The sequence below is a fragment of the Oncorhynchus masou genome, chromosome 24 (assembly GCF_036934945.1).
Source record: "Oncorhynchus masou masou isolate Uvic2021 chromosome 24, UVic_Omas_1.1, whole genome shotgun sequence".
Taxonomy (NCBI): Eukaryota; Metazoa; Chordata; class Actinopteri; order Salmoniformes; family Salmonidae; genus Oncorhynchus; species Oncorhynchus masou.
The window spans coordinates 8,867,275-8,890,808 of record NC_088235.1 but is presented as its reverse complement, the minus strand read 5'-3'; the positions used below and the strand labels follow the sequence as shown (position 1 = coordinate 8,890,808).

At 44.1% G+C, this 23,534-nt stretch overlaps 1 protein-coding gene across 1 annotated transcript in view; it reads right to left on the bottom strand.

Annotated features, from left to right (window-relative positions):
• LOC135513382 (uncharacterized) overlaps positions 1-15,883 on the bottom strand; it is a 29,762-nt gene extending 13,879 nt beyond the window's left edge. The window contains exons 1-4 of the mRNA XM_064936308.1: positions 15,580-15,883; positions 8,923-10,027; positions 5,476-5,551; positions 855-986 (exon numbers count right to left, since the gene is read on the bottom strand). Coding sequence (XP_064792380.1) covers positions 855-986; positions 5,476-5,551; positions 8,923-9,921 — 1,207 coding nt within the window. The 5' untranslated portion in view covers positions 9,922-10,027; positions 15,580-15,883. The remainder of the gene's footprint in view (positions 1-854; positions 987-5,475; positions 5,552-8,922; positions 10,028-15,579) is intronic.
• Between the last annotated feature and the right edge of the window lie 7,651 nt (positions 15,884-23,534).

Below are 23,534 nucleotides of genomic sequence, written 5' to 3'. Positions count from 1 at the left end.
CTGGTGTTGAGTACTGGGGGAAGGAGTCTGGTCAGTTACCTGGTGTTGAGTACTGGGGGAAGGAGTCTGGTCAGTTACCTGGTGTTGAGTACTAGGGGAAGGAGCCTGGTTTTGAGTACTGGGAGAAGGAGCCTGGTCAGTTACCTGGTGTTGAGTACTGGGGGAAGGAGTCTGGTCAGTTACCTGGTGTTGAGTACTGGGGGAAGGATCCTGGTCAGTTACCTGGTGTTGAGTACTGGGGGAAGGAGCCTGGTGTTGAGTACTGGGAGAAGGAGCCTGGTCAGTTACCTGGTGTTGAGTACTGGGAGAAGGAGCCTGGTGTTGAGTACTGGGGGAAGGAGCCTGGTGTTGAGTACTGGGAGAAGGAGCCTGGTCAGTTACCTGGTGTTGAGTACTGGGAGAAGGAGCCTGGTCAGTTACCTGGTGTTGAGTACTGGGAGAAGGAGCCTGGTCAGTTACCTGTTGTTGAGTACTGGGGGAAGGTGCCTGGTGTTGAGTACTGGGAGAAGGAGTCTGGTCAGTTACCTGGTGTTGAGTACTGGGGGAAGGATCCTGGTCAGTTACCTGGTGTTGAGTACTGGGGGAAGGAGCCTGGTGTTGAGTACTGGGAAAAGGAGCCTGGTCAGTTACCTGGTGTTGAGTACTGGGGGAAGGAGTCTGGTCAGTTACCTGGTGTTGAGTACTGGGGGAAGGATCCTGGTCAGTTACCTGGTGTTGAGTACTGGGGGAAGGAGCCTGGTGTTGAGTACTGGGAGAAGGAGCCTGGTCAGTTACCTGGTGTTGAGTACTGGGAGAAGGAGCCTGGTCATTTCCCTGGTGTTGAGTACTGGGGGAAGGAGCCTGGTGTTGAGTACTGGGGGAAGGAGTCTGGTCAGTTACCTGGTGTTGAGTACTGGGAGAAGGAGCCTGGTCAGGAAGCCACCTCGTTCTGAGCTCCACAGTGTTAATGCTGGGTTGACTCCACTCCACTTTCTCCACCTCTCCCTCTGAGTGTCAAGAAACAATAATAAACAACAATAACAACTTAATCAGAAGGTTGAGTGTTTATATCACGTCGGGGTCATGTCATTTTAGGGGCGGCAGGTAGCCGAGTGGTTAGAGTGTAGAAGCGGCAGGTAGCCTAGTGGTTAGAGTGTAGAGGTGGCAGGTAGCCTAGTGGTTAGAGCGTAGAGGCGGCAGGGTAGCCTAGTGCTTAGAGTGTAGAGGCGGAAGGTAGCCTGGTGGTTAGAGTGTAGAGGCGGCAGGTACAGTAGTCTAGTGGTTAGAGTGTAGAGGCTGCAGGTAGCCTAGTGGTTAGAGTGTAGATGCGGCAGGGTAGCCTAGTGGTTAGATTGTAGAGGCGGCAGATAGCCTAGTGGTTAGAGTGTGGAGGCGGCAGGTAGCCTAGTGGTTAGAGTGTAGGTACGGCAGGGTAGCCTAGTGGTTAGAGTGTAGAGGCGGCAGGTAGCCTAGTGGTTAGAGTGTAGAGGCGGCAGGTAGCCTAGTGGTTAGAGTGTAGAGGCGGCAGGTAGCCTAGTGGTTAGAGTGTAGAGGCGGCAGGTAGCCTAGTGGTTAGAGTGTTGAGGCTGCAGGTAGCCTAGTGGTTAGAGGGGGCAGGTAGCCTAGTGGTTAGAGGGGGCAGGTAGCCTAGTGGTTAGAGGGGGCAGGTAGCCTAGTGGTTAGAGGGGACAGGTAGCCTAGTTGTTAGAGGGGGCAGGTAGCCTAGTGGTTAGAGGGGCAGGTAGCCTAGTGGTTAGAGGGGGCAGGTAGCCTAGTGGTTAGAGGGGGCAGGTAGCCTAGTTGTTAGAGGGGGCAGGTAGCCTAGTTGTTAGAGGGGGCAGGTAGCCTAGTTGTTAGAGGGTGCAGGTAGCCTATTGGTTAGAGGGGGCAGGTAGCCAAGTGGTTAGAGGAGGCAGGTAGCCTAGTGGTTAGCGGGGGCAGGTAGCCTAGTCGTTAGAGCTTTGGACTAGTAACCGAAAGGTTGTTGGATTGAATCCCTGAGCCGACAAGGTAAAAATCTGTCGTTCTGCCCCTGAACAAGGCAGTTAACCCACTGTTCCCCGGTAGGCCGTCATTGTAAATACAAATTTTTTTCTTAACTGACTTGCCTAGTTAAATAAAGGTTCAATAAAAATAAAAATAAATGTAAATAACTTGTGTCACTGTGACTCATAAACACACCTTGACATTCCTCTGCTGACATCACCACCCTCTTCAGCGTCGAGTCATGAGAACATGGGTTCACACTCCCTGACTGGCTGGATCTCAAGTTACTGATGCTGTTACCATGGTGATGGGACGGTTCGGAAGTCATTGTGACAAGGAAAACACACCCAACCAAAAAAATGGTTGTCACGAGTAACCACCGATGATGTACACTATAAACCCTGGGATTGCTGATGCTATGTATTGGCCAATGAGAGGCTTTGAAGCCAACTGTCGGCCATATTGGAGCTCCTCCTTCATCGGAACGAATGGAATTCGTATGAGTATGTATAAGTATGTATTAAAACCCCCTGAAAGTGTAAGCCTGGGGAGGGGGCGGCAAATGTTGAATTTGGCCTTTATCTACCGTAGCCCATAGAAACACATTGAATAACACATTCATCAATGACAAAAAAAAGACAGTCAAAATATAAATCACTAGGAACAAGGTTTTGAAGTGTCTGTGCTAAATTTAGGAGACATAACAAAACTCAGGAAATAATATTTAAGTCGCTCTGGATAAGAGCGTCTGCTAAATGACTTAAATGTAAATGTAAATGTAATTTGGATATATTTACCCCTTTGTTGTTTTGTTGGCACAAAACTACCTCCATACTTCATTCATTTTTTAAACGGGTACCAGATTACCTTCGGACGAGGCCCATGTTTAAACCGGTACCAGATTACCTTCGGACGTGACCCGTGTTTAACGGTACCAGATTACCTTCAGACGAGACCCGTGTTTAAACCGGTACTAGATTACCTTCAGACGAGGCCCGTGTTTAACGGTACCAGATTACCTTCAGACGAGACCCGTGTTTAAACCGGTACCAGATTACCTTCAGACGAGACCCGTGTTTAAACCGGTACCAGATTACCTTCAGACGAGACCCTGTTTAAACTGGTACCAGATTACCTTCAGACGAGGCCCGTGTTTAACGGTACCAGATTACCTTCAGACGAGACCCGTGTTTAAACTGGTACCAGATTACCTTCAGACGAGACCCGTGTTTAAACTGGTACTAGATTACCTTCAGACGAGACCCGTGTTCAAACCGGTACTAGATTACCCTCAGACGAGACCCGTGTTTACAGGTACTAGAGTACAGAGAGAGAGAGAGAGAGAGAGAGAGAGAGAGAGAGAGAGAGAGAGAGAGAGAGAGAGAGAGAGAGAGAGAGAGAGAGAGAGAGAGAGAGACAGAGAGAGAGACAGAGAGAAAGAGAGAGAGACAGAAAGAGAGAGACAGACATAGAGAGAGCGAGACAGAGAGAGAGAGAGAAAGAGAGAAAGAGAGACAGAGAGAGAGAGACAGAGACATACAGAGAGAGAGAGACAGAGAGAGAGAGAGAGAGAGAGAGAGAGAGTACACAGACTAAACTTGGGTGAAATGAGCCAATGATCTCAACAAATCACAACTCAGCATGTGGATGGCCTCAAGTATCTCTGATGACCATTCAAGAAAAACAGCTGCTTCTGTTCACAATAAACTGGGTTTTGGTCTGAAGAATCAATTCTATTCGTCAAACACAAGGTCTGACAATTATTCACATCACACAATGGTGAACATTGTTTCTATTGATACACCCTGGAGTTGTCTTCATGACCCGTGATGTGTCTCTCACACACAGGGTGAAGTGTCTATCTCACATGAGATGTCTTCATGATGCAGAGTGATGTGTCTCTCTCGCACGAGATGTCTTCATGATGCAGGGTGTCTCTCTCACACGAGATGTCTTCATGATGCAGGGTGATGTGTCTCTCTCACACAAGATGTCTTCATGATGCAGGGTGATGTGTCTCTCTCACATGATATGTCTTCATGATGCAGGGTGATGTGTCTCTCTCACACGAGATGTCTTCATGATGCAGGGTGATGTGTCTCTCTCACGTGAGATGTCTTCGTGACGCAGGGTGATGTGTCTCTCTCACATGAGATGTCTTCGTGACGCAGGGTGATGTGTCTCTCTCACATGAGATGTCTTCATGACGCAGGGTGATGTGTCTGTCTCACACAAGATGTCTTCATGATGCAGGGTGATGTATCTCTCTCACATGCAGGGTGATGTGTCTCTCTCACATGAGATGTCTTCATGATGCAGGGTGATGTGTCTCTCTCACGTGAGATGTCTTCGTGACGAAGGGTGATGTGTCTCTCTCACATGAGATGTCTTCGTGACGCAGGGTGATGTGTCTCTCTCACATGAGATGTCTTCATGACGCAGGGTGATGTGTCTGTCTCACACAAGATGTCTTCATGATGCAGGGTGATGTATCTCTCTCACATGAGATGTCTTCGTGACGCAGGGTGATGTGTCTCTCTCACATGAGATGTCTTCATGATGCAGGGTGATGTATCTATCTCACACAAGATGTCTTCATGATGCAGGGTGATGTATCTCTCTCACACGAGATGTCTTTGTGACGCGGGTTGTCTCTCTCACATGAGATGTCTTCATGATGCAGGGTGATGTGTCTCTCTCACATGATATGTCTTCATGATGCAGGGTGATGTGTCTCTCTCACACAAGATGTCTTCATGATGCAGGGTGATGTATCTCTCTCACATGATATGTCTTCATGATGCAGGGTGATGTGTCTCTCTCACACAAGATGTCTTCATGATGCAGGGTGATGTATCTCTCTCACATGAGATGTCTTCATGACGCAGGGTGATCTGTCTCTCTCACATGAGATGTCTTCATGATGCAGGGTGATGTGTCTCTCTCACACAAGATGTCTTCGTGATGCAGGGTGATGTGTCTCTCTCACATGATATGTCTTCATGACGCAGGGTGATCTGTCTCTCTCACATGAGATGTCTTCATGATGCAGGGTGATGTGTCTCTCTCACACAAGATGTCTTCGTGATGCAGGGTGATGTGTCTCTCTCACATGACATGGCGAAGTCAAGGTTATAACTCCACCCATACCTATTGTCTTCCATGGGACTGTATCATGCGTGTAATGGTGAACCACACTCCGTGTGTGTGTGTGTGTGTGTGTGTGTGTGTGTGTGTGTGTGTGTGTGTGTGTGTGTGTGTGTGTGTGTGTGTGTGTGTGTGTGTGTGTGTGTGTGTGTGTGTGTGTGTGTGTGTGTGTGTGTGTGTCTGTGTCTGTGTCTGTGTCTGTGTGTGTGTGTGTGTGTGTGTGTGTGTGTGTGTGTGTGTGTGTGTGTGTGTGTGTGTGTGTGTGTAGGGTTGCAGAATTACGGTAAATATCCCAACATTACCCAGATGAGCAAGGACAACCCAGCTGTTATGAGCGTGGGTGAAGACGTTGACTATACGTACCTACTACAGCTTTGATCACGTTTCCCTCGGCAGGATTCTTCCGGAAGGTAGGGGTAATGGCCGGTTTAAGTCTCACCTGTAAAAAAAAAATAACAAATATGGAATTTGACAGGAGGTCAAAACAAATGACTTCATTTGTAAGACACACTTTAGTTCTTTATAGTTTTATTGCCCCCTCGTATCAGTCTACCCATTACATCATCATGAGGATCACATGAAACAACCAATGAGGACGTGTATCTACCACTACTACAAGGTGCATCAGTGTAATGGGGAGTTGTGAGCGACAAACCATAACGTTTTAAGCTACACAGACAGACTGGCCATCGGGCAGGTCTGGAAAATGCCAGATGAGGTGGTCCATTTTTAGCCCAGTGTGCCGGTGTTTAAGCGCAGAACGATCATTATCTGGCTAATAATGGGAACCTCAAGTTAAAAAGTGGGCCGGTGTGTTAGAAACACCCAGGCCGATTTCGAATTCTAGTCCGTCCCTAGCTAGCGACATAGCTATAGCTAGCATAATTACATTGTTGTAGATCCTAGTCCGTCCCTAGCTAGCTACATCGCTATAGCTAGCATAATTACATTATTGTAGATCCTAGTCCGTCCCGAGCTAGCAACATAGCTATAGCTAGCATAATTACATTATTGTAGATCCTAGTCCATCCCTAGCTAGCGACATAGCTATAGCTAGCATAATTACATTATTGTAGATCCTAGTCCGTCACGAGCTAGCGACATAGCTATAGCTAGCATAATTACATTATTGTAGATCCTAGTCCGTCCCTAGCTAGCGACATAGCTATAGCTAGCATAATTACATTATACTGTATATAGCTCTAACTTGCGTAATTCCATTGGGAAAACATCACCCCTGACTTTGCCCTACGACACACAGGCATGGCATCCAGTGGTGCATTAAGCTCTTTTACTGGCGGTGCCAATATCACACCGCACACAAACCTTTTGAGAACCAATTCCTGCTGAGTTAGTTGTTTTCAGACGCTGCCAAAGCAACTCTCTCTCCCTGTACTGAACATCTGAGACTGGTCTCTCTCTCTCTCTCTCTTTTCTGTTTGTCTCTCTCTCTCTGTCTCGGTCGCCCTGGCACCTGGCAGCGTACACCATATACCCCCACAAGCCAGCCAATCACGCATTACTCTAAACAGAGGTCAAAGTGTTAGGAGAGGTAAATCAGGCTACCCTCTAAGTCTGGCTCAGATACCTAAACCTCTGTCTGTCTGAATGTCTAGCTCCTATAGTATTGGTTTACAGCGTGCTTCTGCTTTTACTGTACTCTACTGCATCCTTATGTAATACATGTATCACTAGCCACTTTAACTATGCCACTTTGTTTACATACTCATCTCATATGTATATACTGTACTCGATACCATCTACTGTATCATGCCTATGCTGCTCTGCACCATCACTCATTCATATCTTTATGTACATATTCTTTATCCCCTTACACTGTGTATAAGAAATTAGTTTTGGAATTGTTAGTTAGATTACTTGTTGGTTATTACTGCATTGTCGGAACTGGAAGCACAAGCATTTCGCTACACTCGCATTAACATCTGCTAACCATGTGTATGTGACAAATAAAATTTGATTTGATTTGATTTGATTCTCTTTTGGGTTCCAAGCCGCGTTACTTGTAAAGAACTTAGTGCCAACCATTCCTTTCACCACACAGCCCTGTTCTGCTACTTCCTGCTTCCTACTTCCTGCTTCCTGCTACTTGTACTTGTTATTTTGCTGCTGCTGCATCACAGTGTCCAATAAGCCCATGTGGGCGGGGCATCCTGAGGATGCAAGTCAATATAATAATACAATTAATCTAGAATAAATGACGCACACAAAGCTAACAACGAGGGTGTAAAGAAACACACACAAAGCTAACAACGAGGGTGTAAAGAAACACACACAAAGCTAACAACGAGGGTGTAAAGAAACACACACAAAGCTAACAACGAGGGTGTAAAGAAACACACACAAAGCTAACAACGAGGCTGTAAAGAAACACACACAAAGCTAACAACGAGGCTGTAAAGAAACACACACCAAGCTAACAACGAGGGTGTAAAGAAACACACACAAAGCTAACAACGAGGGTGTAAAGAAACACACACCAAGCTAACAACGAGGCTGTAAAGAAACACACACAAAGCTAACAACGAGGCTGTAAAGAAACACACACAAAGCTAACAACGAGACTGTAAAGAAACACACACAAAGCTAACAACGAGGCTGTACAGAAACACACACAAAGCTAACAACGAGACTGTAAAGAAACACACACAAAGCTAACAACGAGGCTGTACAGAAACACACACAAAGCTAACAACGAGACTGTACAGAAACACACACAAAGCTAACAACGAGACTGTAAAGAAACACACACAAAGCTAACAACGAGGCTGTACAGAAACACACACAAAGCTAACAACGAGACTGTAAAGAAACACACACAAAGCTAACAACGAGGCTGTAAAGAAACACACACAAAGCTAACAACGAGGCTGTAAAGAAACACACACAAAGCTAACAACGAGGCTGTAAAGAAACACACACAAAGCTAACAACGAGGCTGTAAAGAAATACACACAAAGCTAACAACGAGACTGTAAAGAAACACACACAAAGCTAACAACGAGGGTGTAAAGAAACACACACAAAGCTAACAACGAGACTGTAAAGAAACACACACAAAGCTAACAACGAGGGTGTAAAGAAACACACACAAAGCTAACAACGAGGCTGTAAAGAAACACACACAAAGCTAACAACGAGACTGTAAAGAAACACACACAAAGCTAACAACGAGGCTGTAAAGAAACACACACAAAGCTAACAACGAGGCTGTAAAGAAACACACACAAAGCTAACAACGAGACTGTAAAGAAACACACACAAAGCTAACAACGAGGGTGTAAAGAAACACACACAAAGCTAACAACGAGGCTGTAAAGAAACACACACAAAGCTAACAACGAGGCTGTAAAGAAACACACACAAAGCTAACAACGAGACTGTACAGAAACACACACAAAGCTAACAACGAGACTGTACAGAAACACACACAAAGCTAACAACGAGGGTGTAAAGAAACACACACAAAGCTAACAACGAGGGTGTAAAGAATCACACGCTCTAAATGGATTTAAACACCCTCCTGTAGGTTTCACTCCAACCCTGTTCCTGAAGACAATACTTCCTGTTGGTTATCACTCCAACCCTGTTCCTGGAGAGCTACCGTCCTGTAGGTTTACACTCCAACTCTGTTCCTGGAGAGCTACCGTCCTGTAGGTTTACACTCCAACCCTAATCTAGCACATCTGATTCTAATAATTAGCTGGTTGATTAGCTGAACCAGGTTAGTTACCACACTACAGGAGTGTAGCTCTCCAGGAACAGAACAGCCCTGTTTGCAGCATGTCTTACCTGTCTGGCTACATTGACCTGAAGGTGTGGATGTCTGGGTCCAGGGCCTGGAGCATCCCTCAACAGGGCCCTTCTCTGGATGGGCAGCCAGCCCACTCTCACCGGAGTCAGAGAGCTGAGTTTAGCCTCCTCCTTCCCTGGAGCCTGCTTGATTATAGCCCTTTCCCAGCTACCGTTGTGGTCCGGGACGGAGGACAATCCTGGCCTGAGGGACTCCTGGCTGCCCAGGGAACTGTCACACTGGCTGGGAGTCCCACAGGGGGAGAGGTCCCTGTCCCGGCTGTAGAGAGATGGGGACAAGGGGTGGTGGTAGTGGTGACGCAGGCCAGAGCCAACGGGTTCCTTGTGAAGGGTTGGCATCGACGCTGTCCCTTCGTAGAAAGGGGCCTGCACTTGATCTCTCTGCGCTCGGTCAGGGTTTCCGAAATATCTCCCGTTCTCCATCCTCTCCAGCTCCTGTAACCACTTGTCGAGATTCTGGCTACCTCCCTCGATGGCGCTTTGCGGGCGAGGGGTACGACCCAAATGAACCTTCGGATGGGGCTCAACCTCTGGGCTGTCAGTGGGGCTTCCTTCAAAATAGTCCCCACTCTGCATCTTCTCCAACTCATACAGCCACTCGTTCATCTGACGTCTTCCCTCGATGGCGCTGTGCGGCCGAGGGGTACGAGCAGGGGTAAGTTGAGGGGGAGATGGAGGCACAAGCTCTACCTTGGACACTTGGCCAGGACTGCTAACTGGGCTTCCTCCTTTAAAATAGGTCTGACACTGCACTCTCTCCAACTCCTGCAAACACCTGTCTAGATTCTGGCTGTGGCTCCCTCCATCTCTGGCGCTCTTTTGCCGAGGAGGGTTACATCCCGTAAGACCGGTATGTCGGGGCACCACCTCCACTTCAGACATGAGTCCGTCCCAATGGGACGGTTCCCATGATCTTCTCCAGCCCGGATCCTGGCCCCTACGGGCCCCCGCGTAGGCAGATGGCCCACGAAGATTCATCTCTCTGGGACTAAGGTTACCAGGCACGCCAGAAATATCTGGCCAGAAATCAGGGGCTACACGGCGGCAGGCAGTAGATTCAGATTATTAAGGAGCTGTTGGATATCTGGAAGCAAAAGAACCATCATAATGTATTATTGATTAGGGAGCTCCGAGGAACAGACCTGCAGTGGAAATCAAAAGCTTCCAGGCTGTGTTAATCACTACATTATCTTAATATAAAATAATGACACAAACAGAGATACTACATACTAATATTACCAGAAGATCCTGGGAGTTTAAGAGTGAAAATAGAAACAGAAAAGGAAAAGGTTCAAATATAAAACTAATAAATATTTTTTTAAATATATAAATCCAACGACTCATCCGTCCGTATCATCCATCCATGGTTTAAATCAAATCAAATTTTATTTGTCACATACACATGGTGAGCAGATGTTAATGCGAGTGTAGCGAAATGCTTGTGCTTCTAGTTCCGACAATGCAGTAATAACCAACAAGTAATCTAACCTAAAAATTCCACAACTACTACCTTATACAGACAAGTGTAAAGGGATGAAGAATATGTACGGTTTACATCCGTATCATCCATCCAGTGTGTTATTCATCCATCCAGTATATTATTCATCCATCCAGGGTGTTATTCATCCATCCAGGGTGTTATTCATCCATCCAGGGTGTTATTCATCCATCCAGTGTACTATTCATCCATCCAGTGTGTTATTCATCCATCCAGGGTGTTATTCATCCATCCAGGGTGTTATTCATCCATCCAGGGTGTTATTCATCCATCCAGTGTATTATTCATCCATCCAGTGTATTATTCATCCATCCAGTGTTATTCATCCATCCAGGGTGTTATTCATCCATCCAGGGTGTTATTCATCCATCCAGTGTACTATTCATCCATCCAGGGTGTTATTCATCCATCCAGGGTGTTATTCATCCATCCAGTGTATTATTCATCCATCCAGTGTATTATTCATCCATCCAGGGTGTTATTCATCCATCCAGGGTGGTATTCATCCCTCCAGGGTGTTATTCATCCATCCAGGGTGTTATTCATCCATCCAGGGTGTTATTCATCCATCCAGTGTATTATTCATCCATCCAGGGTGTTATTCATCCATCCAGGCTATTATTCATCCATCCAGTGTATTATTCATCCATCCAGTGTTATTCATCCATCCAGGGTGTTATTCATCCATCCAGGCTGTTATTCATCCATCCAGTGTATTATTCATCCATCCAGTGTTATTCATCCATCCAGTGTATTATTCATCCATCCAGTGTATTATTCATCCATCCAGGGTGTTATTCATCCATCCAGGGTGTTATTCATCCATCCAGGCTGCTATTCATCCATCCAGTGTATTATTCATCCATCCAGTGTTATTCATCCATCCAGGGTGTTATTCATCCATCCAGGGTGTTATTCATCCATCCAGTGTATTATTCATCCATCCAGGGTGTTATTCATCCATCCAGTGTATTATTCATCCATCCAGTGTATTATTCATCCATCCAGGGTGTTATTCATCCATCCAGTGTATTATTCATCCATCCAGTATATTATTCATCCATCCAGTGTATTATTCATCCATCCAGGGTGTTATTCATCCATCCAGGGTATTATTCATCCATCCAGTGTATTATTCATCCATCCAGGGTGTTATTCATCCATCCAGTGTATTATTCATCCATCCAGTGTTATTCATCCATCCAGTGTATTATTCATCCATCCAGTGTATTATTCATCCATCCAGTGTTATTCATCCATCCAGGGTGTTATTCATCCATCCAGGGTGTTATTCATCCATCCAGTATATTATTCATCCATCCAGGGTGTTATTCATCCATCCAGTGTTATTCATCCATCCAGTATATTATTCATCCATCCAGGGTGTTATTCATCCATCCAGTGTATTATTCATCCATCCAGTGTATTATTCATCCATCCAGTGTTATTCATCCATCCAGGGTGTTATTCATCCATCCAGGGTGTTATTCATCCATCCAGTATATTATTCATCCATCCAGGGTGTTATTCATCCATCCAGTGTATTATTCATCCATCCAGTATATTATTCATCCATCCAGTATATTATTCATCCATCCAGGGTGTTATTCATCCATCCAGGCTGTTATTCATCCATCCAGGCTGTTATTCATCCATCCAGTGTTATTCATCCATCCAGGGTGTTATTCATCCATCCAGGGTGTTATTCATCCATCCAGTGTATTATTCATCCATCCAGTGTATTATTCATCCATCCATGGTGTTATTCATCCATCCAGGGTGTTATTCATCCATCCAGTGTATTATTCATCCATCCAGTGTATTATTCATCCATCCAGGGTGTTATTCATCCATCCAGGGTGTTATTCATCCATCCAGTCTATTATTCATCCATCCAGGGTGTTATTCATCCATCCAGGGTGTTATTCATCCATCCATCTATTCCAAATGTCCCTTGTTGTTTATACTTTTTTGGTCAATCCATTTCTCTGTCAGGCAGTCAGGCACGGAGATGGCTCTCCCTGTGGGATGTTTCTTAAACAAACAAAAGAGTTACAGAGCAGAGAGCCTGGGAGGGAGGGAGGGAGGGAGGGAGGGAGGAGACAGAGAGGCCTCTCTATGCCATCTCTACCCCACTGAAACACAGAGGTGCGGGGGGGGCTGTCTTAATCAATGTCATCAGCACCCAGTTGTTGGGGGTTAATTGCAATGCTCAAGGGCACAGCGGGAAATTTTACCACCTTGCCGGCTCATGGATTCAAACCAGCATCCTTTTGCTTATTGCCCAACAAATCAAATCAAATCAAATCAAATTTTATTTGTCACATACACATGGTTAGCAGATGTTAATGCGAGTGTAGCGAAATGCTTGTGCTTCTAGTTCCGACAATGCAGTAATAACCAACAAGTAATCTAACTAACAATTCCTAAACTACTGTCTTATACACAGTGTAAGGGGATAAAGAATATGTACATAAGGATATATGAATGAGTGATGGTACAGAGCAGCATAGGCAAGATACAGTAGATGGTATCGAGTACAGTATATACATATGAGATGAGTATGTAAACAAAGTAGCATAGTTAAAGTGGCTAGTGATACATGTATTACATAAGGATGCAGTCGATGATATAGAGTACAGTAAATACGTATGCATATGAGATGAATAATGTAGGGTAAGTAACATTATATAAGGTAGCATTGTTTAAAGTGGCTAGTGATATATTTACATCATTTCCCATCAATTCCCATTATTAGAGTGGCTGGAGTTGAGTCAGTGTCAGTGTGTTGGCAGCAGCCACTCAATGTTAGTGGTGGCTGTTTAACAGTCTGATGGCCTTGAGATAGAAGCTGTTTTTCAGTCTCTCGGTCCCAGCTTTGATGCACCTGTACTGACCTCGCCTTCTGGATGATAGCGGGGTGAACAGGCAGTGGCTCGGGTGGTTGATGTCCTTGATGATCTTTATGGCCTTCCTGTAACATCGGGTGGTGTAGGTGTCCTGGAGGGCAGGTAGTTTGCCCCGGTGATGCGTTGTGCAGACCTCACTACCCTCTGGAGAGCCTTACGGTTGAGGGCGGAGCAGTTGCCGTACCAGGCGGTGATACAGCCCGCCAGGATGCTCTCGATTGTGCATCTGTAGAAGTTTGTGAGTGCTTTTGGTGACAAGCCGAATTTCTTCAGCCTCCTGAGGCTGAAGAGGCGCTGCTGCGCCTTCTTCACGATGCTGTCTGTGTGAGTGGACCAATTCAGTTTGTCTGTGATGTGTATGCCGAGGAACTTAAAACTTGCTACTCTCTCCACTACTGTTCCATCGATGTGGATAGGGGGGTGTTCCCTCTGCTGTTTCCTGAAGTCCACAATCATCTCCTTAGTTTTGTTGACATTGAGTGTGAGGTTATTTTCCTGACACCACACTCGGAGGGCCCTCACCTCCTCCCTGTAGGCCGTCCCGTCGTTGTTGGTAATCAAGCCTACCACTGTTGTGTCGTCCGCAAACTTGATGATTGAGTTGGAGGCGTGCGTGGCCACGCAGTCGTGGGTGAACAGGGAGTACAGGAGAGGGCTCAGAACGCACCCTTGTGGGGCCCCAGTGTTGAGGATCAGCGGGGAGGAGATGTTGTTACCTACCCTCACCACCTGGGGGCGGCCCGTCAGGAAGTCCAGTACCCAGTTGCACAGGGCGGGGTCGAGACCCAGGGTCTCGAGCTTGATGACGAGCTTGGAGGGTACTATGGTGTTGAATGCCGAGCTGTAGTCGATGAACAGCATTCTCACATAGGTATTCCTCTTGTCCAGATGGGTTAGGGCAGTGTGCAGTGTGGTTGAGATTGCATCGTCTGTGGACCTATTTGAGCGGTAAGCAAATTGGAGTGGGTCTAGGGTGTCAGGTAGGGTGGAGGTGATATGGTCCTTGACTAGTCTCTCAAAGCACTTCATGATGACGGAAGTGAGTGCTACGGGGTCGGTAGTCGTTTAGCTCAGTTACCTTAGCTTTCTTGGGAACAGGAACAATGGTGGCCCTCTTGAAGCATGTGGGAACAGCAGACTGGTATAGGGATTGATTGAATATGTCGGTAAACACACCAGCCAGCTGGTCTGCGCATGCTCTGAGGGCGCGGCTGGGGATGCCGTCTGGGCCTGCAGCCTTGCGAGGGTTAACACGTTTAAATGTTTTACTCACCTCGGCTGCAGTGAAGGAGAGACCGCATTTTTCTGTTGTAGGCAGTGTCAGTAGCACTGTATTGTCCTCAAAGCGGGCAAAAAAGTTATTTAGTCTGCCTGGGAGCAAGACATCCTGGTCCGTGACTGGGCTGGATTTCTTCCTGTAGTCCGTGATTGACTGTAGACCCTGCCACATGCCTCTTGTGTCTGAGCCGTTGAATTGGGATTCTACTTTGTCTCTGTACTGACGCTTAGCTTGTTTGATAGCCTTACGGAGGGAATAGCTGCATTGTTTGTATTCAGTCATGGTACCAGACACCTTGCCCTGATTGAAAGCAGTGGTTCGCGCTTTCAGTTTCAAGGGAATGCTGCCATCAATCCAAGGTTTCTGGTTAGGGAATGTTTTAATCGTTGCTATGGGAACGACATCTTCAACGCAAGTTCTAATGAACTCGCACACCGAATCAGCGTATTCGTCAATGTTGTTATTTGACGCAATACGAAACATGTCCCAGTCCACGTGGTGGAAGCAGTCTTGGAGTGTGGAGTCAGCTTGGTCGGACCAGCGTTGGACAGACCTCAGCGTGGGAGCTAGGCTACCTGCCTCGCAAACTCACCCGGTTAATCAATAACTTAGCAAATTCACCCAGTTAATCAATAACTTAGCAAACTCACCCGGTTAATCAGTAACTTAGCAAACTCACCAAGTTAATCAATAACTTGGCAAACTCACCCAGTTAATCAATAACTTAGCAAACTCACCCTAGTTAATCAATAGCTTAGCAAACTCACTCCCAGTTAATTAATAACTTAGCAAACTCACCCCAGTTAATCAATAACTTAGCAAACTCACCCCAGTTAATCAATAACTTAGCAAACTCACCCCCAGTTAATCAATAACTTAGCAAACTCACCCCCAGTTAATCAGTAACTTAGCAAACTCACCCCAGTTAATCAGTAACTTAGCAAACTCACCCCCAGTTAATCAAGCAACAAGCCAGGCGTCTTCTCTGCAACTCTTTCCATCCAGATCTCTAGCCCAGGTCTCTTGGTAAGACTTCTGTCTCTTCCTCTGATCATGTGGTGTGATGGCTGATGAACCATTGCTATCCTCAAAGCCTCCGTGTCCCAGACATGTGATTCCTGCAAGACTGTGTCTGTTTCCCAAGTGGCACCCTGTTCCAATGTACAGTGCACTTCTTTTGACCAGAGCCTTATAGTAGTGCACTGTAATGGGAATAGGATGGCGTTTGGGATGCACATCTGTGAGATAAACAGCTCAGTGGGATGCTTGGATAAGTAACTCTGACCCGGCATGATGTCACAAGACTTATTTGTGAACAACAGCAGCAATAGTCTAGAAGGTTCCGACGTCTCCCTTGTTCTTTGGAAGGAACCTCAGAGATAAAACTAATTGCTAATGTTTGGAATATTCAGAAATAGTTTTTTTTTTTTGTCCTTGATGATTGTCATAATTAAACAGACTGGAGAACACATTATAATGCCCTGAATGTGTTTGGGTTTCTCTCCTCTCAGAGAACAAACTGACATCCTCTTCCTGCTTTAAAACAATAGATAATTGTTTGTTGTCTACGTGTATCACAAAAAAAGCAGCACGTCCTGCATCACAAGTAACTAAATCCTACAACCACAACCGCAAAGTATAAAGTGTTCATTTGAACAAGGTGAAAATGTAGAATGAGCCTCAATGGGTGTTCCTTCCCTGTAGCTCTCACTCTGAGGGAAAGAGAGAGAGCGAGAGAGAGATAAATAGAGAGAGAGAGAGAGAGAGAAATAGAGAGAGAGAGATAAATAGAGAGAGAGAGAGAGATAAATAGAGAGAGAGAGAGAGAGAAATAGAGAGAGAGAGAGAGAGAAAGAGAGAGAGAGAAATAGAGAGAGAGAGATAAATATATAGAGAGAGAGAGATAAATAGAGAGAGAGAAATAGAGAGAGAGAGAGATAAATAGAGAGAGAGAAATAGAGAGAGAAATAGAGAGAGAGAGAGAGAAATAGAGAGAGAGAGAGAAATAGAGAGAGAGAGAGAAATAGAGAGAGAGAGAAAGAGAGAGAGAGAAATAGAGAGAGAGAGAGATAAATAGAGAGAGAGAGAGAGAGAGAGAGAGAGAGAGAAATAGAGAGAGAGAAATAGAGAGAGAGAGAGAGAGAAATAGAGAGAGAGAAATAGAGAGAGAGAGAGAGAGAGAGAGAGAGAAATAGAGAGAAATAGAGAGAGAGAAATAGAGAGAGAGAGAGAGAGAGAGAGAGAGAGAGAGATAAATAGAGAGAGAGAAATAGAGAGAGAAATTGAGAGAGAGAGAGAGAGAGAGAGAAATAGAGAGAGAGAGAGAAAGAAATAGAGAGAGAGAGAAATAGAGAGAGAGAAAGAGAGAGAGAGAAATAGAGAGAGAGAGATAAATAGAGAGAGAGAGAGAGAGAGATAAATAGAGAGAGAGAGAGAGAGAGAAATAGAGAGAGATAAATAGAGAGAGAGAAATAGAGAGAGAGAGAGAGAGAGAGAGAAATAGAGAGAGAAATAGAGAGAGAGAGAGAGAGAGAGAGAGAGAGAGAGAGAAATAGAGAGAAATAGAGAGAGAGAGAGAAATAGAGAGAGAGAAATAGAGAGAGAGATAAATAGAGAGAGAGAGAGAGAGAGAGAGAGAGAGAGAAATATAGAGAGAGAAATAGAGAGAGAGAGAGAGAGAGAGAGAGAGAGAGAGAGAGAGAGAGAGAGAGAAAGAGAGAGAGAGAGAAATAGAGAGAGAGAGAGAAATAGAGAGAGAGAGAGAGAAATAGAGAGAGAGAGAGAGAGAGAGAGAGAGAAATAGAGAGAGAGAGAGAGAGAGAGAGAGAGAGAGAGAGAGAGAGAGAGAGAGAGAGAGAGAGAGAGAGAGAGGGGTAGAGAAGAAACTTGTCCTGCTGGTTGAAAACTCCAATGCCCTCTGCTGGAATGACAGTATATCAATGTTATGATCCACAGCAAAATATAACATATTATGTTCCTCGTTTATACATTGTCATTATATTCTGTGTATTGTGGCAGCACCATTTCACCAGATCAAGTTTCTGGTAAATGTAAATGAACTTGGCGAATACAGGTGATTCTGATTCTGAAAGAGACATTCAGAAATGAGTGTTTTTAAATACAGGAAGGGAAAGTTTTCTGTGAAAGGTTATTTTGGGATTTTGCCGGTTGCACATTTAAATAAACATGAGACGGTTTATTGATGTGTACCTCTTTCCTCTCATCTCCTCTCCTCTCTGATGTCGCTCAGCGCTTTGAGGACAATCCTCTCCTCCCGCCTCCGATCAACATTCCACCTCTCCTAACATTCAAAACATCAGGGTTCATCTGTGATCAACATTCCATCACTCCTAACATTCTAAAAACCAGGGTTTATCTGTGATCAACATTCCATCACTCCTAACATTCTAAATGTCAGGGTTTATCTGTGATCAATATTTCACCTCTCCTAACATTCTAAACATCAGGGTTTATCTGTGATCAACATTCCACCTCTCCTAACATTCTAAACATCAGGGTTTATCTGTGATCAACATTCCACCACTCCTAACATTCTAAACATCAGGGTTTATCTGTGATCAACATTCCATCACTCCTAACATTCTAAACATCAGGGTTTAGAATGTGAGGGGAACGGCACCGCAGTACCTCCAGGCTCTGATCAGGCCCTACACCCAAACAAGGGCACTGCGTTCATCCACCTCTGGCCTGCTCGCCTCCCTACCACTGAGGAAGTACAGTTCCCGCTCAGCCCAGTCAAAACTGTTCGCTGCTCTGGCCCCCCAATGGTGGAACAAACTCCCTCACGACGCCAGGACAGCGGAGTCAATCACCACCTTCCGGAGACACCTGAAACCCCACCTCTTCAAGGAATACCTAGGATAGGATAAAGTAATCCTTCTCACCCCCCCCCTTAAATGATTTAGATGCACTATTGTAAAGTGGCTGTTCCACTGGATGTCAGAAGGTGAATTCACCAATTTGTAAGTCGCTCTGGATAAGAGCGTCTGCTAAATGACTTAAATGTAAATGTAAATGGTTTATCTGTGAACAACTTCCATCACTCCAAACGTCAGGGTTTATCTGTGATCAACATTCCACCTCTCCTAACATTCTAAACATCAGGGTTTATCTGTGATCAACATTCCACCTCTTCTAACATTCTAAACATCAGGGTTTATCTGTGATCGAAATTCCATCACTCCTAACATTCTAAACATCAGGGTTTATCTGTGATCAACATTCCACCTTTTCTAACATTCTTAACATCAGGGTTTATCTGTGATCAACATTCCATCACTCCTAATATTCTAAACATCAGGGTTTATCTGTGATCAACATTCCATCACTCCTAACATTCTAAACATCAGGGTTTATCTGTGATCAACATTCCACCTCTCCTAACATTCTAAACATCAGGGTTTATCTGTGATCAACATTCCACCTATCCTAACATTCTAAACATCAGGGTTTATCTGTGATCAACATTTCATCACTCCTAACATTCTAAACATCAGGGTTTATCTGTGATCAACATTCCACCTCTCCTAACATTCTAAACATCAGGGTTTATCTGTGATCAACATTCCATCACTCCTAACATTCTAAACGTCAGGGTTTATCTGTGATCAATATTACACCTCTCCTAACATTCTAAACATCAGGGTTTATCTGTGATCAACATTCCACCTCTCCTAACATTCTAAACATCAGGGTTTATCTGTGATCAACATTCCACCTCTCCTAACATTCTAAACATCAGGGTTTTGTTGTGGAAATAATCAGAATTTGTTGGTAACATAGGTAAGATGTTTTATATTCATCATATGTTTGTAAGTTACTTCTCATCAGAATGTTATTTTTGTATAATACTGTGGCAGGGTTGCAGTATCTGTTCTATGTCAAGACTAAGTTGCATGGGCCGGAGAGAGGGGAGAGGTCAAGCGTGTATCTCTTGGCTCCACAATGTCTGTGTGCCAGTCAGTGTGTCTCTGTGATCTTGTCAAGATAGAATGGATTTGATATATGCCTGTTGATATGGAGGATTGGTTTATGTTTCTGAGTTTGAGAAAGGAGACAAAGCTGAACAATGAATTATGCCGATGCTGTCTTATCCTGTGTATCTTTGCTATAAAGGATCCCATTTGCCATTATGTTGGGACTCTCAACATTTCATTAGAGATACTGAACTGTTGAAAGTCAAAATGCTATTGCAATGTGGAAGGGTCTCTCAGAGAATTCATTGATAGACACTGAATTGATCTGAGAGTCACAGGGTTTGTGATAGAGCTCATATAATTAAAGATGGACTCTGATAACTAACTCTGACTTGTGTGTGTGGTTTGCTCCCATGATTTGGTAAATAGAGGAAATTTCCACGACAGTTTATCTGTGATCAACATTCCACCTCTCCTAACATTCTAAACATCAGGGTTTATCTGTGATCAACATTCCATCACTCCTAACATTCTAAACATCAGGGTTTATCTGTGATCAACATTCCACCTCTCCTAACATTCTAAACATCAGGGTTTATCTGTGATCAACATTCCATCACTCCTAACATTCTAAACATCAGGGTTTATCTGTGATCAACATTCCATCACTCCTAACATTCTAAACATCAGGGTTTATCTGTGATCAACATTCTACCTCTCCTAACATTCTAAACATCAGGGTTTATCTGTGATCAACATTCCACCTCTCCTAACATTCTAAACATCAGGGTTTATCTGTGATCAACATTTCACCTCTCCTAACATTCTAAACATCAGGGTTTATCTGTGATCAACATTCCACCTCTCCTAACATTCTAAACATCAGGGTTTATCTGTGATCAACATTCCATCACTCCTAACATTCTAAACATCAGGGTTTATCTGTGATCAACATTCCACCTCTCCTAACATTCTAAACATCAGGGTTTATCTGTGATCAACATTCCATCACTCCTAACATTCTAAACATCAGGGTTTATCTGTGATCAACATTCCATCACTCCTAACATTCTAAACATCAGGGTTTATCTGTGATCAACATTCTACCTCTCCTAACATTCTAAACATCAGGGTTTATCTGTGATCAAAACACAGGTATCCCACAAAACAAGGCTACATTCCACCTCTCCTAACATTCTAAACATCAGGGTTTATCTGTGATCAACATTCCATCACTCCTAACATTCTAAACGTCAGGGTTTATCTGTGATCAATATTCCAACTCTCCTAACATTCTAAACATCAGGGTTTATCTGTGATCAACATTCCATCACTCCTAACATTCTAAACATCAGGGTTTATCTGTGATCAACATCCCACCTCTCCTAACATTCTAAACATCAGGGTTTATCTGTGATTAACATTCCATCACTCCTAACATTCTAAACATCAGGGTTTATCTGTGATCAACATTCCACCTCTCCTAACATTCTAAACATCAGGGTTTATCTGTGATCAACATCCCATCACTCCAAACATTCTAAACATCAGGGTTTATCTGTGATCAACATTCCATCACTCCAAACATTCTAAACATCAGGTGGCTAGGTCCTGTTGTGGTGGGATATTCTGTCAGGATTGTTGGAAGCTACTCGGACCAACATGCAGCGTGATCTGGGTTCCACATCTTTTATAAGAAACAAGTGAACAACAAAACAATAAAAACAAGCCGTGACGACACCGGCGTGCTAACATGCAACTACACAAACAATATCCCACAAAACACAGGTTGGAAAAAGCTACCTAAATATGATCCCCAATTAGAGACAACAATTATCAGCTGCCTCTAATTGGGAATCATACAAAATCACCAACATAGAAAATAAAAAAACTAGAACCCCACATAGAAATAATAAACTAGACTAACCCCCAGTCACACCCTGACCTACTCTACCATAGAAACTAAGGGCTCTTTATGGTCAGGACGTGACAAAAAATCAGGGTTTATCTGTGACCAACATTCCATCACTCCTAACATTCTAAACATCAGGGTTTATCTGTGATCAACATTCCATCACTCCTAACATTCTAAACATCAGGGTTTATCTGTGATCAACATTCCATCACTCCTAACATTCTAAACATCAGGGTTTATCTGTGATCAACATCCCATCACTCCTAACATTCTAAACATCAGGGTTTATCTGTGATCAACATTCCACCTCTCCTAACATTCTAAACATCAGGGTTTATCTGTGATCAATATTCCACCTCTCCTAACATTCTAAACATCAGGGTTTATCTGTGATCAACATTCCATCACTCCTAACATTCTAAACATCAGGGTTTATCTGTGATCAACATTCCATCACTCCTAAAATTCTAAACATCAGGGTTTATCTGTGATCAACATTCCACCTCTCCTAACATTCTAAACATCAGGGTTTATCTGTGATCAACATTCCATCACTCCTAACATTCTAAACGTCAGGGTTTATCTGTGATCAATATTCCACCTCTCCTAACATTCTAAACATCAGGGTTTATCTGTGATCAACATTCCACCTCTCCTAACATTCTAAACATCAGGGTTTATCTGTGATCAATATTCCACCTCTCCTAACATTCTAAACATCAGGGTTTATCTGTGATCAACATTCCACCTCTCCTAACATTCTAAACATCAGGGTTTATCTGTGATCAACATTCCACCTCTCCTAACATTCTAAACATCAGGGTTTATCTGTGATCAACCAGTCACACTCTGACCTACTCTACCATAGAAATGAAGGGCTCTTTATGGTCAGGACGTGACAAAACATCAGGGTTTATCTGTGATCAACATTCCATCACTCCTAACCTTCTAAACATCAGGGTTTATCTGCTCATTATTAGGAGGGTTCGGAGCAAGGGACACAGACAAGGGGACAGGAGGGGGGCGAGAGATGGGTGGGAAGAGAGAGGGGGGAGTAGGGATGGGGAGAGACATTCTATGCCATCGAAAGGAACATAAAATTTGATATAATAATTTGAATCTGGCTAAAAAATACTTGAATCAGTTATAGAGCCCATTGCCCTTTATGGTTCTGAGGTCTGGGGTCCGTTCACCAACCAAGACTTCACAAAATGGGACAAACACCAAATTGAGACTCTGCACGCAGAATTCTGCAAAAATATCCTCCGTGTACAACGTAGAACACCAAATAATGCATGCAGAGCAGAATTAGGCCGATACCCACTAATTATCAAAATCCAGAAAAGAGCTGTTGAATTCTACAACCACCTAAAAGGAAGCGATTCCCAAACCTTCCACAACAAAGCCATCACCTACAGAGAGATGAACCTGGAGAAGAGTTCCCTAAGCAAGCTGGTCCTGGGGCTCTGTTCACAAACACAAACACACCCCACAGAGCCTCAGGACAGCAACGTAATTAGACCCAAACAAATCATGAGAAAACAGAAAGATAATTACTTGTCACATTGGAAAGAATTAACAAAAAACCAGAGCAAACTAGAATGTTATTTCGTCCTAAACAGAGAGGACACAGTGGCAGAATACCTGACCACTGTGACTGACCCAAACTTAAGGAAATCTTTGACTATGTACAGACCCAATTGTGAGAACCTCCCATATCTACTGGGTGAAATTCCACAGTGTGCCATCACAGCAACAAGATGTGTGACCTGTTGCCACAAGAAAAGGGCAACCAGTGAAGAACAAACACCATTGTAAATACAACCCATATTTATGCTTATTTATTTTCCCTTGTGTACTTTATTTGTAATGTCTTTATTCTTTGGGAACTTGTGTGAGTGTAATATTCATTGTTCACTTTTTATTGTTTATTTCACTTTTGTTTATCCATTTCACTTGCTTTGGCAATGTAAATATGTTTTCCCATGTCAATAAAGCCACTTGAATTGAATTTAAAGAGAGAGAAGTGAAAGGGGAGAAATGGAGAGAGAGA